Source organism: Camelus bactrianus, chromosome X (assembly GCF_048773025.1).
Source record: "Camelus bactrianus isolate YW-2024 breed Bactrian camel chromosome X, ASM4877302v1, whole genome shotgun sequence".
Taxonomy (NCBI): Eukaryota; Metazoa; Chordata; class Mammalia; order Artiodactyla; family Camelidae; genus Camelus; species Camelus bactrianus.
In genome coordinates this window covers 83,082,597-83,097,828 of record NC_133575.1, presented here as the reverse complement: position 1 = coordinate 83,097,828, position 15,232 = coordinate 83,082,597, and the positions used below count along the sequence as shown (strand labels likewise).

At 42.0% G+C, this 15,232-nt stretch overlaps 1 protein-coding gene across 1 annotated transcript in view; it reads right to left on the bottom strand.

Annotated features, from left to right (window-relative positions):
• The window catches only part of GUCY2F (guanylate cyclase 2F, retinal), a 121,288-nt gene that overhangs the window by 4,859 nt on the left and 101,197 nt on the right, over nucleotides 1–15,232 (bottom strand). The window contains exons 13-18 of the mRNA XM_045509975.2: nucleotides 14,974–15,122; nucleotides 12,556–12,719; nucleotides 11,598–11,790; nucleotides 7,568–7,742; nucleotides 3,886–3,984; nucleotides 860–954 (exon numbers count right to left, since the gene is read on the bottom strand). Coding sequence (XP_045365931.2) covers nucleotides 860–954; nucleotides 3,886–3,984; nucleotides 7,568–7,742; nucleotides 11,598–11,790; nucleotides 12,556–12,719; nucleotides 14,974–15,122 — 875 coding nt within the window. The remainder of the gene's footprint in view (nucleotides 1–859; nucleotides 955–3,885; nucleotides 3,985–7,567; nucleotides 7,743–11,597; nucleotides 11,791–12,555; nucleotides 12,720–14,973; nucleotides 15,123–15,232) is intronic.

Here is a 15,232-nt window from a genome sequence, read left to right as displayed (position 1 = left end):
AGGAAATAATTTTCACGCACAATGGTATCATAGAAAGAGTACTGAATGGGAAGTCAGGCTTCCCGAGTTACGGCTTGATTCTTCCATCAGCTGACTGTGTGAACCTGATCAAATAGTTCACCTTTCTGGGCTTGACTATTCATCTGAAAATAAAAGGGTTAAATTATCAAATCTCTAGAGTCTCTTCCAATTGGGACAACCAGAGGCCCTGGGGTCACCCAGAGGAAGATGAAAAGAATCCAGTGGAAATGGCAGAAAAAAGGGAGATTATTTTAATCCTGAATCTCAGATGAAGTGATAGTCCTAACAGAGAAAAGGCACTACAAAATGTTTGTCTTTCATAGGAACTAACTTTATTCCTCCTGGTCCTCTGGAAAAGACTTAAAAGCCTCTCTGTAAACGGAAGTGGGGAGTCAATGCTGTGGATGAAAAGTCAGAAAGAGGGGGCCACCGAGCAGATGGACAAGAAACCCAAACTCCCCAATACTGTAGTTTATTGAACAATGCTTGGCACTGCCAAATATTAAACGAAATAGAAGTCAGAAAATGTAAATAATAGTGTAACTCACTGAAATGCCAATTTCTTGGCAATTTTTTAAGAGAGAAAAGTGCAACTCATAGTCTGCAAAAATGCAGAGGGACTTTTGACACTCCTTCTCACGGGAGCCATATTCTAAGGAGATGAAAACTGACACAAAAGGGGACAATCCTTTGAGAACCACAAACAGAGCTGGAAATTTGGCTCGAACTACAGCTCCGAGTCTCAGACACCCAGGTAAACTCTTTCAGCAGACCGTGACCTCTCCAGAAGCAGGTGTGTCCAAGTGGTTTGATCCCAAAAAACAAAAGGACATTATACCTTGAGCTCGGTCCTTCCTCGAAGCTCCACTTCATAGCCCTCACTCAGGGTTTGAAGAATTGTCACTGTGCTGTGACTGACATGAATGCGATAAGCTGTCAGAGAAAGAGAGGCATGACTTTGGAGTCCTTTGGATAAAATCGGTGAGAATCTATTTATGTAATGAATGCCCCCACCCCCTTCTAGATGAACTAGACCCTAAGCCAAACCTCTGAGAGAGTGAGCTTCAGTTAGGGTTTCCCAGGAGGAGGAGGGGGAGTGATGGCCTTCCTTACCAGGCCCAAATAAAGCGTTAGCTGTAGCACCTATCAGCCTTCTAGACACTCTCTCAGGTGAAAGGCCATGCAATAGAAAGGTGTTAATTTAACTCAAGGATTGAGACGAAGAAGCCAGCAACCACTACTTTGCTCTCAGCTGAAACGTGACCTCCTCTGAGGGAAGTTAGGTTTCAGGAGCCTCTCTCACAGGCTGCTGCTGGGGCTGAACTCCCAAAGTTTGCATAACCTCCTTAAGAGACAAAAGGCTGTCTTTTCCATATACAACTATCTTCCAACATTGCTGTACTTAAAATAAAACGTCAGTGAGAAATGTCCCCAAACCTCTGTAAACATGTGGTGACTGTACATCTCTAGCCGTCCCTTTGGTAGGTGCATCTAGCCGGGTACATGCATGAATATATTATTTTCCAACTAATGATCCCATCTCGGGATAAGAGCTTCATGTGAGGAACTAGGACAAAACTTTTATTTAGAAATTGAGTATAACTCTTTACTGAGGAACAATCATTTCACTGAGGTAGGATCCTTGACCTTCCTGAAAACTGTCTATCCTACGAAGTAAGACCTCATTCAATTTGAGCATTCAACAAAAGTCCAAGACATTCTCACACTCACTTGAGAAAGTAATTCTTTTAGAAGCCGAGTACAATCTGAGTAGAAAGGCATGGCTGAAAAGAACTGCAAGAAATTTCTGCTGTGTGTTCTCACAATGACTTTTTTTCTCTTGACAGCTCAGTATTGCTGTTTGTGTCTTCCTCACTAACTCATGGTCACCCAAAAGCCTCTGCTCCAAAAGAGTTGTCCCATTCTTAAAAATCACATGCAAATCTAGTGTGCCCCTAGCCAGCCCTATGTGGGACATTCCAATGGCATTTGGTCATGAGGGAACCTTTCAATAGAAGAATCGTACTGATGGGGAACACACAGCTCAAAAAAGAGAGATCACTCATCCCAACTAACATCCAGTTGTGTGACAAGGAGGATCACTCCAGGGCTGGGTCACTAGTCACTTCCATTCCAGAATCAGTAGATTCAACTGAGCATACAGGAGGTATTGATGAAATTGATTAAAAAAAATAAACATGGCATGTCCTAGTCTCATATCCAACATGAGGTTAGAGGCTACCTCCTTACAGATCTGTGATCAGGTGTGGCACTTAATGCTGTATTTCAATCACAGTCATTAGCTTCCAGAAAAGCACTCTAACCAGTTCCTTTAGAGAGGAGACCACATATGTATGCTTCTTTGTGCCCCTCACAATGCCTTCCTTGCATAGTCAGTGCTTAATAAACACCTGCTGTGCATGATTCAGTCCATTTTCTCCTTTCTAGCTGATCACTGGGCAAGGTGCTGCCTAAATCTGAAAATTCACTTTCTGCTCTCAGCACTATATTTGCAATGTGAAATGTGTGGAGTTTCCCTGGTGCAGACCAGAATATGACTTCAGTCTTCTACAAGCTCACATCAGTCCAGAATACTGTGCCAAATCTGCATTGTGGTTCCATGATCAATTTCACTTCATCTTGGGTTGCACTTCAAGAGCAAAGTTATATGCATACAGCAGTTCCTGGATGACTACTTCCACGGACTCTGCCATGTCTGTGGAGTTCGAAGACTTTCCCAGATGTCAGAAAATTTATTCTGACAACAGCCTCTAAGTTCCGTGCTGCCTCCTTAATCATGGCTGCACAGGCTAGATTGACTAAGACTGGACCCATTGTGCAAGCCTGTTTCTGCACATGAGTGATGAGGAGTGGGGTCAGGCAGGGCACCACCCACTGTGATATAGGCTACCATATCATCAGGGACTAGTTTGAGTATATTGCTGAAGTTTGGGAAGAGCCTGTCTTGCTTAGTAGCTGCCAGAGCCAAGGCTAGTAAGGACTTCAGTGTTTTTTAATATAAAATCCCTGAAAACTGTATATAGAACCAATTGTTCTCTATGCTTTTTTTTTCTACTAGCTTGAACAAATCGCTTTGCTCAACCATGATATAAGTAAAGCACATTGTGATTCTGACATTGCCTTAGTAGTGACAGAAAATAACTAAGGAAGAGTAGCCAGCAACAGACAAATAGCATAATGGTTTGTACAGTTTTCTTCTCAAAGTGGGAAATAAATGGTATCTTTGATATCATGCTTGTTTTGATAGAAGCTAAGGGTTTTATATACAGGTAAGTTGAAATTAACTATTTCAGAATTCCAAGCTCCTTAGATTGAGGGATTATTTCTAGCTAAATTCGAGGGGCTATTTGATGAAGCCAGAACTCCTGGGGTCCTAACTAGTTCCAAAAAAGGACAAGGGCAGCAAATAGCAGTTGACTGACTGGGAGGCAGCTGTCTCCACAAACTAGTTGAAAACCTAAAAATGTCAGTCCCTTACCTATTTCTTTTTCTCAACATAATGTTCCCAAAACCACCAGGCTGGCCAATTTTTTCCTTTACCCAAAGGATTTTTTTAGTTGTTTTGATCAAATTGTCTGGCTTTTTCAGTGTCACCTAGCTACAGCTTCATTTCTAGAAAAAAAAAAAGGTACTTGTTCAATCCAATATCACCCCCTACTGGTTTGCCATTAGAGACCAAACAAAAAAAGTGTTAAATCTCCTTAATCTTCTCAAATTATCTTTTATTTTTCTTTAAAACAGTGAAACATCAATTAACCTGTTCTCTTTCCCCTCTCATGATGAAGAATCATTTTCCCAATAGTAGAAGGTTACCATCCCTTCAATCCCTCTATAGGTACTCACGTAACCCTGTTGATTCCATCCGAGAAGCTGTGTTCACAGTGTCTCCAAACAAGCAGTATCTGGGCATGGTGAGGCCCACCACTCCAGCAACAACCGGCCCTATAGAGTAGCAGGCCATTGGAATTACATCAACAGGTATGCATTCAAAGCAAATAAAGGTGCACTGCCAAGGGAGGGAATGTAGCTGCATAAGAGAATAAAGCCACCAAATAGCTCTGGGAATCTTAAGGAAGTTTTATAATGAGTAATGAACTCTTTGCCCCTCAAGAAAGCAAATTTATAACAATGCAGAAATGACTACCCTTCTGATTTATACCTTTGTTCCAAGCAACAGTTACACCCAAGATGCTTATATCTGCCAACAGAGACAAATAAGCATTAAACCCAATCAGAAAAGCCTAGGCAGGGACTCAGGACCCAAACATGTTTGTTGCAAGGAAAAAAATGTCTCTTTCTCATAGCTTAGAGTTGGAATGAAGGAACTCATAGGGCTCTCTGTCTCCCGAATTGTGTCTCTCAAGAGTATTATTACTAATACAGTTGGAAAATCTGAAGAAAAAGTAGAATTGACTTTCAATCATTTGTGTTAGGGACACGGAAGAGTAGTATATAAAGACAATCCAAGAATGTTTTCTCTTTGTCCTTAGAATGGTTTTTGTTCTTACATTTTAATATGGCCGTGTTAAGAATTCAGAGTGTAAAAATTACTTAGAAAAAATTTCAGCAGCCACACTAAAAACCTAGTTCAGGAATATCTAGAAATTTCCCCACCTTCACCTTTCTGGTCTCTGCTGTTTCTATGTGAAAATTATTCAACATTTTCTTTTTGTTATTTCCTGAGTTAGAGAAAATAATTCAGTGATTTTGCTTCAAAAAGTTTTCTCTGAACATTAATTTTTAACAATAAAAATTAAGAACTACAAAGCTTATGTTTCTCATTTTAATTCATTTCTCACCCATTCAGAAGCATTCATTGAGCACTGAGCTGGGAACCATGGAGAATAAAAAATAAATGTAGTGCATGGTCTCTGTTCTCCAGGAGTTTAGAGTCTAATTAAAGAGAAAAGACCACCAAACCAGAAGCAATTAAACAACAAACGAAGACAATGTATGGTTGAGGCAAGATTAGGGGTACAGGCAGAAGTGTTCTAATAGTTTAGAAAATGAGGGGTTGCTGATTAAGACCTGGTTCAGTCACTTCAATAAAAAATAAAATAAAATAAAAATTTAAAAGACCTAGTTCAGTCAAAAAGGGTCCAATGGAGAAGGTAAGACTTGATTTGGAGCCTTGATGGATGCACAGGATTTGAGTAGAAGAAAAGGGACATGAATCAAAGGTTTGTGGTTGGGATTAGGCATGGGATTCGGGGAAGCTCTTAGAGAAAGCAGTCTGCCTAGTTCAGGTGGCTAGGGAGAAAGTAGAGACAAGGTTGGCTATTGGACTGTACAAGATGGAGGACCTTGAACCACTAGAGAATTTTCAGCAGGGAATTACATTATGAAAATTCTTTTCCTTTTCTTTTCTCAGATCAATGTACAGAATGCATTGAAAGGGGAGAAGATAAAACCAGGGAAAACTGTTAAGTGACTGTTGTAGTAATTCAAGCACAAGGTTGTGAGTATTGGAAAGGAGGTGATGATGGATGGGGGGTAAAACAGGGTGATAAAAGAGAGACATTATGGAAAGAGAACCAACAGATCTATTGACTGTCTGATCCGCAACTATGAGGAAACTGGCATGGGCTTATGAGATTGTGCTGATTGTGGGAAACAGGGACTTGAAGTTTTAGATATGCAGAATTTGAAGTAATGGTGATTCTTCCAAGAAGAGGTGTTTTGAGAGGGGCTATTAATGTGAAACTGAAGCACAAATGAGAGATGAAGGCTTTTCTTGAAAAGAAAAATACTGAAAACCTGCTATGTGCTAAGCATTCAGGATACCAACATGAGTAAGATATGGTTCCTGCCATCAAGGAGCTTATGTTCTAATGGAAGGACAGGCAAGTAAACACAGATTATGATGATGACTATGAGAAGGATAGATATAAATAAATAAACATAATTTAAAATAAACCTAATGAAAAAGGGGGTGGTGTGAGGGTATAGCTCAAGTGGCAGAGCACATGCTTAGCATGCACAAGGTCCTGCATTCAATCCCAAGGACCTCCATTAAAAACAAACAAACAAACAAACCTAATAAAAAAAAAAGAAAGATGGGTAGAAAGAAGCAAGGGTGGAAGCAAGAAGATGCAATTGCAGTGATCTAGGCCAGAGATGCTTGTGGCCTAGACGTGAGTAGTAAGAGTCAAGAAGAGGCAAGACAGAATCAAGAAATATTGAAAAGGTAAAATGTTCAAGACTTAATAATTGGTTGAATGGTTAAGGTCAGGGTGAGGGATAAGTCAAGGAGGATGACTCTCAAAATAAACTGAAATAGCTAGGTGAATGGTGGTAACACCAACTGAAATAGAAAATAAATACAGGAAGAGGAGGAAGTTTACATGGGAAGAAAATAATTCTGTTTTGAATGTGTTGAGTCTGAGATCCTTGTAGAACATTCAAGTGGAAATGTCAGCAGCAAGTTTGATATTCATCTTGAATATCAATATGAAGCTTAAGGGAGAAGACATGTGCTGAAGTTGTAGAGTTGGAAGTCAGCATACAAATGGTAGTTAAACCATAAACGTGAATGAGATCACCCAGAAGAGTACATAAGGGGAGAGAAACAGTGGATGAAGAACAGAACCCTGGGGAATATAAATACTTAAAGGACAGATCAGGACAGAAGGGATTACCAGACAATGGTAGAAAATGAAAGCCAGGTTGGAGCAGGTTGAGAAATGAATTAGAGGTCAGGAGCTGCAGAGGGCAAGAAGACCACAACTCAGAGCTTTGCAGAAAAATGTGGGAGCAGCTACAGTTAGCAGGAATTGCTAAATGAAATAGAGAAGAAGCAATCAGAGAGTGGGGAGCATGTCATAAAAGGCAACTGAGGAGAGTTTTAGGGAGGATCGTCCAGAATATCAAAGGCTGCAGAGATAAAGGCAGACAAGGACTGGGAAAAGTGAGAGCTGAAGCCAGATTGCAAATGGGCTAGAGAGGGAGTGGATAGTGAAGAAATGGCAGGATAAGTGTCCATCATCTTTTTAAGAAATTTGGTAGGAAAAGGATAAAAAAAATGGGGGAAGAAAAGGAGCCTAGAAGAGCAAAGCAAAGATAAAGAGGAGGGGAGGAGGGAAAGGAGCAAGAGAGGCTAGTAGGTGAGATATCTCTGAAGAGACCTGTGAATGCGAAGATAGATGGAAAGGGTACATTGAAGGAGAGACCTTCAAGCAGGTGGGGAGGAAGAAGTGTGGGAGGAAACTACTTCCTGAGTTGAGATTTGAACTAATTAAGTGAATGACCCTAAATACAACATATGCAGGTTGATCTTGTATCATAGGCAAACATGGAAATGTTGGCTCTAACAAGAAAAGTGGACTGAAAAGTTTTGGTACCTAGAACAAGGGCTGCTGCCCATGGGGATAGTGTGGGTGCTGGGAAGAGAGAAAACTTGGGTAGAGATGAAAGAATGATGCAGCACTAGACACCTGGATAATCCAACTACCCTCTTCCTTCCATTTATAACCTTCTCTTGAGGTGCATGGGAACGCCTTCTCATGCTTTAGCTGGTGGTTGTTACCTGAGTGCAAGCCTATTCGAATCCGGACTGGTACCTCCGGCATGTGCCGCATCTTGAAGGTACCCACGGAGCTCAGGATATCTAAGGACATGTTTGCAATCTCAGCTGCATGCCTCCTGCCATTCCTCTTTGGGAGGCCTGAGGCCACCATGTAAGCATCTCCAATGGTCTCTACCTGGAAATCAGGGGAAACAGAATTAGCAAGCAAATAACATTTGTGTGTGTGTGTGTGTGTGTGTGCGTGTGTGTATGTGTGTGTGTGTTCTCACAGAGCTTAAGTGGTATGATGGAGGCCAGGTGTTCTTATAAAGTAAGGAAGACAGAGAGAGGCTGTCAGTGCTTCTGACAGTGCACACTGGAATCACTTAAGAAGCTTCATATAAAAAAAAAATACTGACGTCTCGGTCTCATACCCATAGATTCTGAAATACACGTGACTACTTTGCAGGTTACTGGCTAGCCCTAGAGAACTTTCAGACTCCCAGTAATTCCTCGGGGAAAGGAAAAGCAAGATTTCTGGGACAGTCTGTGGATGTCCATGGGGGAGCACCCTAGGAGAAGGTGCATATGGTGCTTTCCCAGCAAGCGTTTCTCTAACCAATTTTGGGTAAATGAGCTAGGGCAGCCCTAAGGCAAGTATAGGGAAAGGGAAAGGAAGGAAATAAAAGATTCTGTTCCTTCTGCTTTGCCTTGCTAATCTGATGCAGTTAGTTTTGCATTCTTACTGGGTATGAGAACTCAGTCTTTTACCACCAGCTACCTCCCCCTCTCCTTGTGATATTGTACTAGCAGCTTGAGCTGGATACCTGTAAATAAAGGCAAATCTGTGCTCTTTGTCTTCCCCACAGAAGTATGCTCACTCTTTTAGTTGACTAGTAAGTTGAAACTTTTCAAGTAAATCCAGAAGATAAGTAAGCTGAACAAACTTCTGTGAAATGTGCCAGTCAGACTCTGCTAGGATCAGTTTGGACCCAGTTAAAAATCTGTGTTCTCCTAAAGAACTGCACTCACATAGTGCAGTAGTTAATAGCATGAAACTCTGAAGTCACACGGCCTTGTTTAGAATCCCAGATGCACCGTTTACAAATGGTGTGGTCTTAGTCACATAGCTTAACCTTTCTGTGCATCAGTATCCTTGTCTGTAAAATAAGGATAACGACAGCACTTACCTCATAGAGTTTTCTAAGGACTAAATAACTTAATATATGTCAAAGCACTTAAAACCTGCCAGGTGGATGATGAGTGCCATTACCATCATCGTCATTATCATTATCATCATCATCATCATCACCACCATCACCACCATCACCACCATCACCATCATCATCATTACCATTATCACGGCCAAACTGACGCATCTTGAAATAAGCCATAGAACTGTGCCTATGACTCAGCTCCAGAGAAATTTTAGTAATCAGCAATAGGTCCCTTGTCATGACTTTCTATAAAGCCAATAATGGTGATCCTTTGCATTTTGGGGACTTTATACCTCAGTATGCTCCCATCGAGGGCCTCCCTTACCTCATACAGTTTGATAAAGTGATCCCTGCCCTCAAATAAGCATGCCTGCCTACACAGAGTAAGCCAACAATACAATGCAAATATTATGTGAGAGGGAGAAACTCACTGGTTCGCCATTATAAGAGACTGGTGTTTGATCCTTCAGGCTTAAAGAGATAGTCACCCAGGAGTCCCCAAGGATATGAATGAGAAGATTAGAAGTGCAGGGAGCATGGGCACTGGTTGGCCTTGGTGTGACACTGCTATGGGGAATTATGGGTTGCATAAACCAGCATAAGGACCCAGCTAGGGAAGAGGAGGTATAAAAAAGGCTCTGATTGAGATGGAGTGGTAGCAGGAGAACTGAAATTGAAAACATATTACCAACTTTAGAATTCTGTAGTAGCCTCTTCACTTCCATTTCAGATTATCAAGTGACAGGGGAGGTGATTCCAGTTTTATAGGTAAAGAAAATGAAAACACAAACGGATTTGGTGACTCGCTCCTGGTTCCATTTTTATTTCCTTTGCACTGTGTTGTTTTTATTAAACAGGGCTGAAAAATTAGATTCCATCTTTGGTTTCATATAGCCCTGTTCTGTCCTGAAAACAGCCCACTAACTTCTTACTGCAGCCATGAAGTACCAAAATACCTAACGGCTTCATTCCTAAGACCCCCAGCAATTGTCTGAACAGTATCAGCTGGACTGATTAAACCAGTGGCTCTGTTACTGCCCACACTGAATCATCTTTGATTTTAGTTTCAGCAGAATTAGCTTTCAGTGATTTGTTTTTCTCTTCAGGCTGCTTGAGTTCAACAAGTTAAGACAGGTAGTCTGATTCCACGGATTTTTTTCTTCCACCGTGGTTTCCATGTGTGTGTCTTGATTAGCTTGCAGCTCCTGCTGATTGACAGGTATGATGTCTATTTCTGAGCCCTATTTAGGCAGCTTGGCCTAGCCCTGAGGCTCTCTACCTGACCTGAAAGGGCCCTGTCTAATCTGAGATAAACACACTGCCCTGTGTGTGATTTGAGAGTTGGAACATTTCAGACTACTGTGAAGGACCCAATGAATGGAGCTACTCATTCTCCAGCTCTACCTTGGTTCTTGGGACAGAGGAGCTGTCTAAAGTTTGGGATGCCTGGGGCATCGTTCTCCATCAATAAGACAACTATCCATGCTGCTGACAACGTGGAAATGTCCCCGCACAGCTATGAGATTTTCAGTCGTTTTCTGCCTAGAGACAGGACAACATGTAAAATCAAGGGTAAGGAAGAATGACACCAAAATGAGTGAATGTCATCATCTGTTCTCTACTCATCTTCTGCAACCTATGATAGGAAGAGTGGAAACTGACAGGCTAGAGGGGTGTAGGAAAGAGGAAGCAGCAGGTTGCAACTTCACAATTGATCACTTATGGAGACCTCAGATCAACAGGTGTGCTTTTGGTTACCCTATAGCAATCCCAAAGAGCCTCAGGTCTAATAGCCCCTTGACATGTATAATGCCAGAGTTCACTACTGTATAAAAATGGTACCTAAAGGAGGAAACCAGGTTTTGGCAGCATGTATTAGATCTACAGAGACTTTACCAAGACGAACTCTGCAATAGTCACCAACTATAGGCAAAACATCAGTACCTCTCTATCCCCTTTAGTACCTTGCATGTTACTGCCTCCACCATGGGTACTTAGACACTGAAGTGCAATAATGCTTTTTGGCCCCAACTTCTTCTTAGTCCCAATTCTAGGAAAGAGCTCAAAAGGAATCTGACCGGCAAGCCCTTGCTGGGTTGAGATGGTTAATTTGCAAAATGTGAAATTATATGCATTCTATCAGGCCTTTGTTTCCAATGGGAGACAAATGGAAGTGGTGTACTATTTAAATTTTAATTCCTAAATAACAGTATTCAATAAAATTGCAGCCTTCCTTCAATGTTGGAGTACACGTAGATGAGCCTAATATAAAAATTTCTCTCTGTAGAAAACAAACTTATGGTTACCAAAGAGGAAAGGGGAGAATGAATTAGGAGTTTGGGATTAACATATACACACTACTGTATATAAAACACATAAACAACAAGGACCTACTGTATAGCACAGAGAACTATATTCAATATTTTCTAATAACCTATAATGGAAAAGAATCCAAAAAAGAATATAGATTATATATATATATATATATATATATATATATATATATATATATATATATGTAACCAAATCACTTTGCTGTACACTGAAACATTGTAAATCAACTTATACTTCAATTTTGTAGAAGTATTTTTAAAAAAAAGAGAGAACTGAAGCATAAAAATGGTTAAGTCACCTGTCCAAGGTCATACAGTTGGTAAGTGGCAGAACAGGGATTTGAATAGTAGTCTGGCTCCAGCATCTGTGCTCCTAATCACTGCAGTAGTGTCTCAATGTTTTCAATATAAAAGCCTGAATATGTGTCAATATTGAAAAACAAAAAACCTTGAACAAATTTTTTTTTCCTGTGGAATATATTGCTCTGCTAAGTCACATACCTTGTAAACATCATGACTGCCAATGATGGCATCAAAAAGCGTGTACAGATCATTGAGAAGATCCACCACCTCAATGGGCTCACTCATGGCTGAGATAGTGGTGAAGCCCACAATGTCACTGAAGTACAAGGTGACCAAGTCAAAGCCCTCAGGCTCAACCGTGCAGCCCCTTTTGAGGGATTCAGCAACTGATCTGAAAAACAGACACAGTTATTCCTCAGAGGACACAGGCCTCCCTCCGTGCCATATACACAACTGCTAAAACACAATTTCTCCAAATATCACTGCCAAGTAAAGGGTAAGGAAGAAAATGTCACCTGGATGAAAATATTCATTCTTTCACTTACTCTACAAACATAAATTGAGCGCTTACAATGTGCCAGGCACTGTGTCAGGTACTGGAACACAGCAGTAGGCAGGCAATCCCCCTCTGTACCCTTGTGGAGTTTTTTTTAACCCTCTGTCTTTCTTCCTCAGCTTCTCCCCACCCCATCTTGAGGGAAGTGTTCCCAGCTGGTTACCTTTGCATGAGACTAGTTTCCCCAATTACCTCCTAGAAGATCATGTTACAACCTAAGGTGCCTTGGAAAATTTGGAAATCGTAGCAAGACACCAAAGGGAGGAAAAACAACCCTGTTACTTTCCTCTAGGAGCTCAAAGGACTGCCTCCCCCTAATTGATCAACTTCCAGGCAAAGTCATGAAGTGACACATAGCAAAACCGAGGCATCAAAAACTTAAATGACTAGCATGATCCACAAGAAGTGAAAAATTAGGAAGTGTGCTCTGCTCCCTTGCTTTTCCAATTCTTCTTTGATTTGAAAGTGTGACTCAAACCTGCTGGGAGTAGAGAGGGTACAGGACAGGGGGAGGGAGCAGTTAGTTGATGGGTATTTTTTTCTATTTTTAATAGAACACACTGTTACAAGGATTCACACTCCTCAGGTGTTCGCACATACGGTGGTAGCATCTGTGTTAGAAGCTTTTCCGTTTTCTGTTTTTCAATTTCCAACTCTTCAGTCCGCTCCCGGATCAAATCTTCCAAGTTGCTAGAATATTGCTCCAGCATCTGAAGCATAGAATCAATGATATTGGTCTTCTTCCCTTTATTGAAAGTTTTAAACTGGAAGTAAAACAGAAAGAGGAGCCAGGGAATTCTTACTCAAACTTAGAGATGATGGGGCAGGACCCCTCATTACAAATCAACTCCTTCTAAAATGCCAGCACAGGAGAGGTGAACCCAGGTATAAATAGGAAAAGTCACCACCCACCCTTATTGTCCCCCTGGCCCTTTCAAAGGATCCTTTAGCCCTGAGTAGTTCTTACTCTACCCTTCTGATTCTTTCAAGTCTGAGCAAAGGAGCTCCAGGAGCCCTCAGTGCTGAGATGCTATCACATGAATAGTGGCCACTTCAAAGGCAACAGGATTTGGTCTTGAGCTCAGGCCAGTTGTGAATGGGATAAGGGGTAGAGGACAGGGAGTGCTCTTTTGCTCTTCCAGATCATCAATCAACAAAATCATCCTTCTCTTCTAATGCTACCATGTTGCCAGTTCTTGGGCAGTAGGAGGTTCCTTGACTGCTTAAATATGACCCAAGATCTACATGGCAAGCTCTACCCCTATTTCTTGCCATGGGGACCAGAAATAAGGAAGTCTACTAGCACTTGGCCTTCATGTCAGGGTCATGCGGAAATTCAACTGGTCTTGCCTCTGATACTTTAGAGGTGGCTGCGTGCCACAGATTTTCAAATCCCCTCCTAGGACCCTGTTCACCTAGAGATCAGGAGCTTGGCATAGCATTGGAATCATGAGGGGTCGCCCCTCCTTACTGCTGTATTCAACATGCAAAAGGCTGGGTTCACAACAACAGAAGACTGGTCATCATTTTGCTCAGCAAATACCTAGGAATCTGTCCCAATGAACCTTCTTATATAGTTGGGCCACACATGTTCTCTGTAGCACTCAATGCCCCAAGGCTAACACTAGGAGTTTCCTTCTGAGCCTGGTCCACATCTACATGTCCACCAAGGTCCTGCAGGTAATCTCAGTACCCAACTCAGATGCTTTGGGCAGGGCTTATTGCCTTACTCAGGGAGCCTCCTTCTCCTCTTTCCATTTAAGCTTTATTAGCTGCAGGGAGTTTGGAGGCTACCTTTGTCTTTCAGACAGTCCAAACTTCCACTGAAGCATTTCAGTGAGGGCAGACCCAGCAATGCCTTGTTTGAAGGTCGTATGATGTGCACTCCTTCTATCTATCACCGGCTTGTCTGCTGCCTTCTGAAATAACATCTCTAGCATCAGCACAAGGACAAATGCTTTCTCTCCTGCCTCAAGGCAAGTTTTTAGAAATTTGACCTTCATGGTCCTTTGCCTTTTCCATACTAGCAAACACCTGCTTGAGTGTCCTCAAGAAACTCATCCAGGCTAATGGAAGCATTGTAAGCTGGGGACACGGATGACTTCATATGTAGGGCCCCTCAGGCTTTCAATCCAACTCTTTCTTTTTTCCGCCTCAGATACTTGCCACTCACAAACATCTCAGTGCTGTACCCCAGCCAGGCTCAAAAGCCTCTCTGCCAGAGCTGACACAGCACTCACAGAAAGCCCCCTCAGTTTCAGTATCCTGTAGTTTCAACAAAGCCCTAAGCTGCATGCTCCAATGTAGGAACCGCACACTAGCTCCCTTAGCAGGGCTGTCTCCGTCTTTTCCTCATTTTCCCTCTTAGATCCCCAACTCTAGGGAAAGCATCAACCTCTTCAGAAATTCAGTATCTTAAAGAGAGAACTTATCAATTTTCATGCACTCTATTGCCTCCAGGAGTTCTCTAGGAACCTAAAGAACCTCCTGCTTTTGTATTCCTACATTTGCACTTTCTTCCATCTTCAATACCCTTCCAAACACCCCATGCTTTTCTTGACCCTCCAAAACCGATCTAGCCTCACTTAAATGGTACACTCATTTGAGTTCTCTGGGATTTCCAAAGCAAACACGGCTCTATGGGGGAACCCCATCTAGTGTGTGATACATCTACTCCATCTTCTAACGGTCTCAATGCCATTGCCTTGCCAATGCCTAGTGGTTCACTTCCATCTTTGAGAGGTTACTTAGGTCAGATTGTGGATGGTTTGGAACAGAGATTCTGATCCAGAAGAGCACCAACACCAAACTTGTGCTCCTGGATAATGTGCTGGGGATGCCCCCACCATCAAAGGCCTTCAAGTAGCTAATTTTGTGCTTCTTCCCCAAGAGGAATGCCTTTCTCTCTTGGAAGAGGTTCCTTCCACAATATGGCAAGAACCCAAGGAGTTAGTTAGGTTTGGGTGGGCTGGCTTCAGGATGGCTTCTGGGCAGTTGTAAGGTTCACAGAATTCTTACCTGGTCAAATATTTCATCAAAACTTGGTCGCTGTTCTGCAGCCTCAGCCCAGCACTGCTTCATCAGCTGGAGACATTCTGGAGGGGCATGTTCAGGAGGAACCACTGGTCTGTACACAGGAGGAGGCTTCTTAAGTCTTTCTATGATTTCTGTCCAGAAGCAAGAAGAGAAAGGTCTACAAATTGTGGGAAAGGCACCAAGCTTTGGCAAAGATAATTGAGTCTTAGCCAAGAATGGGGTTGGTCAGGAGAAATCACAG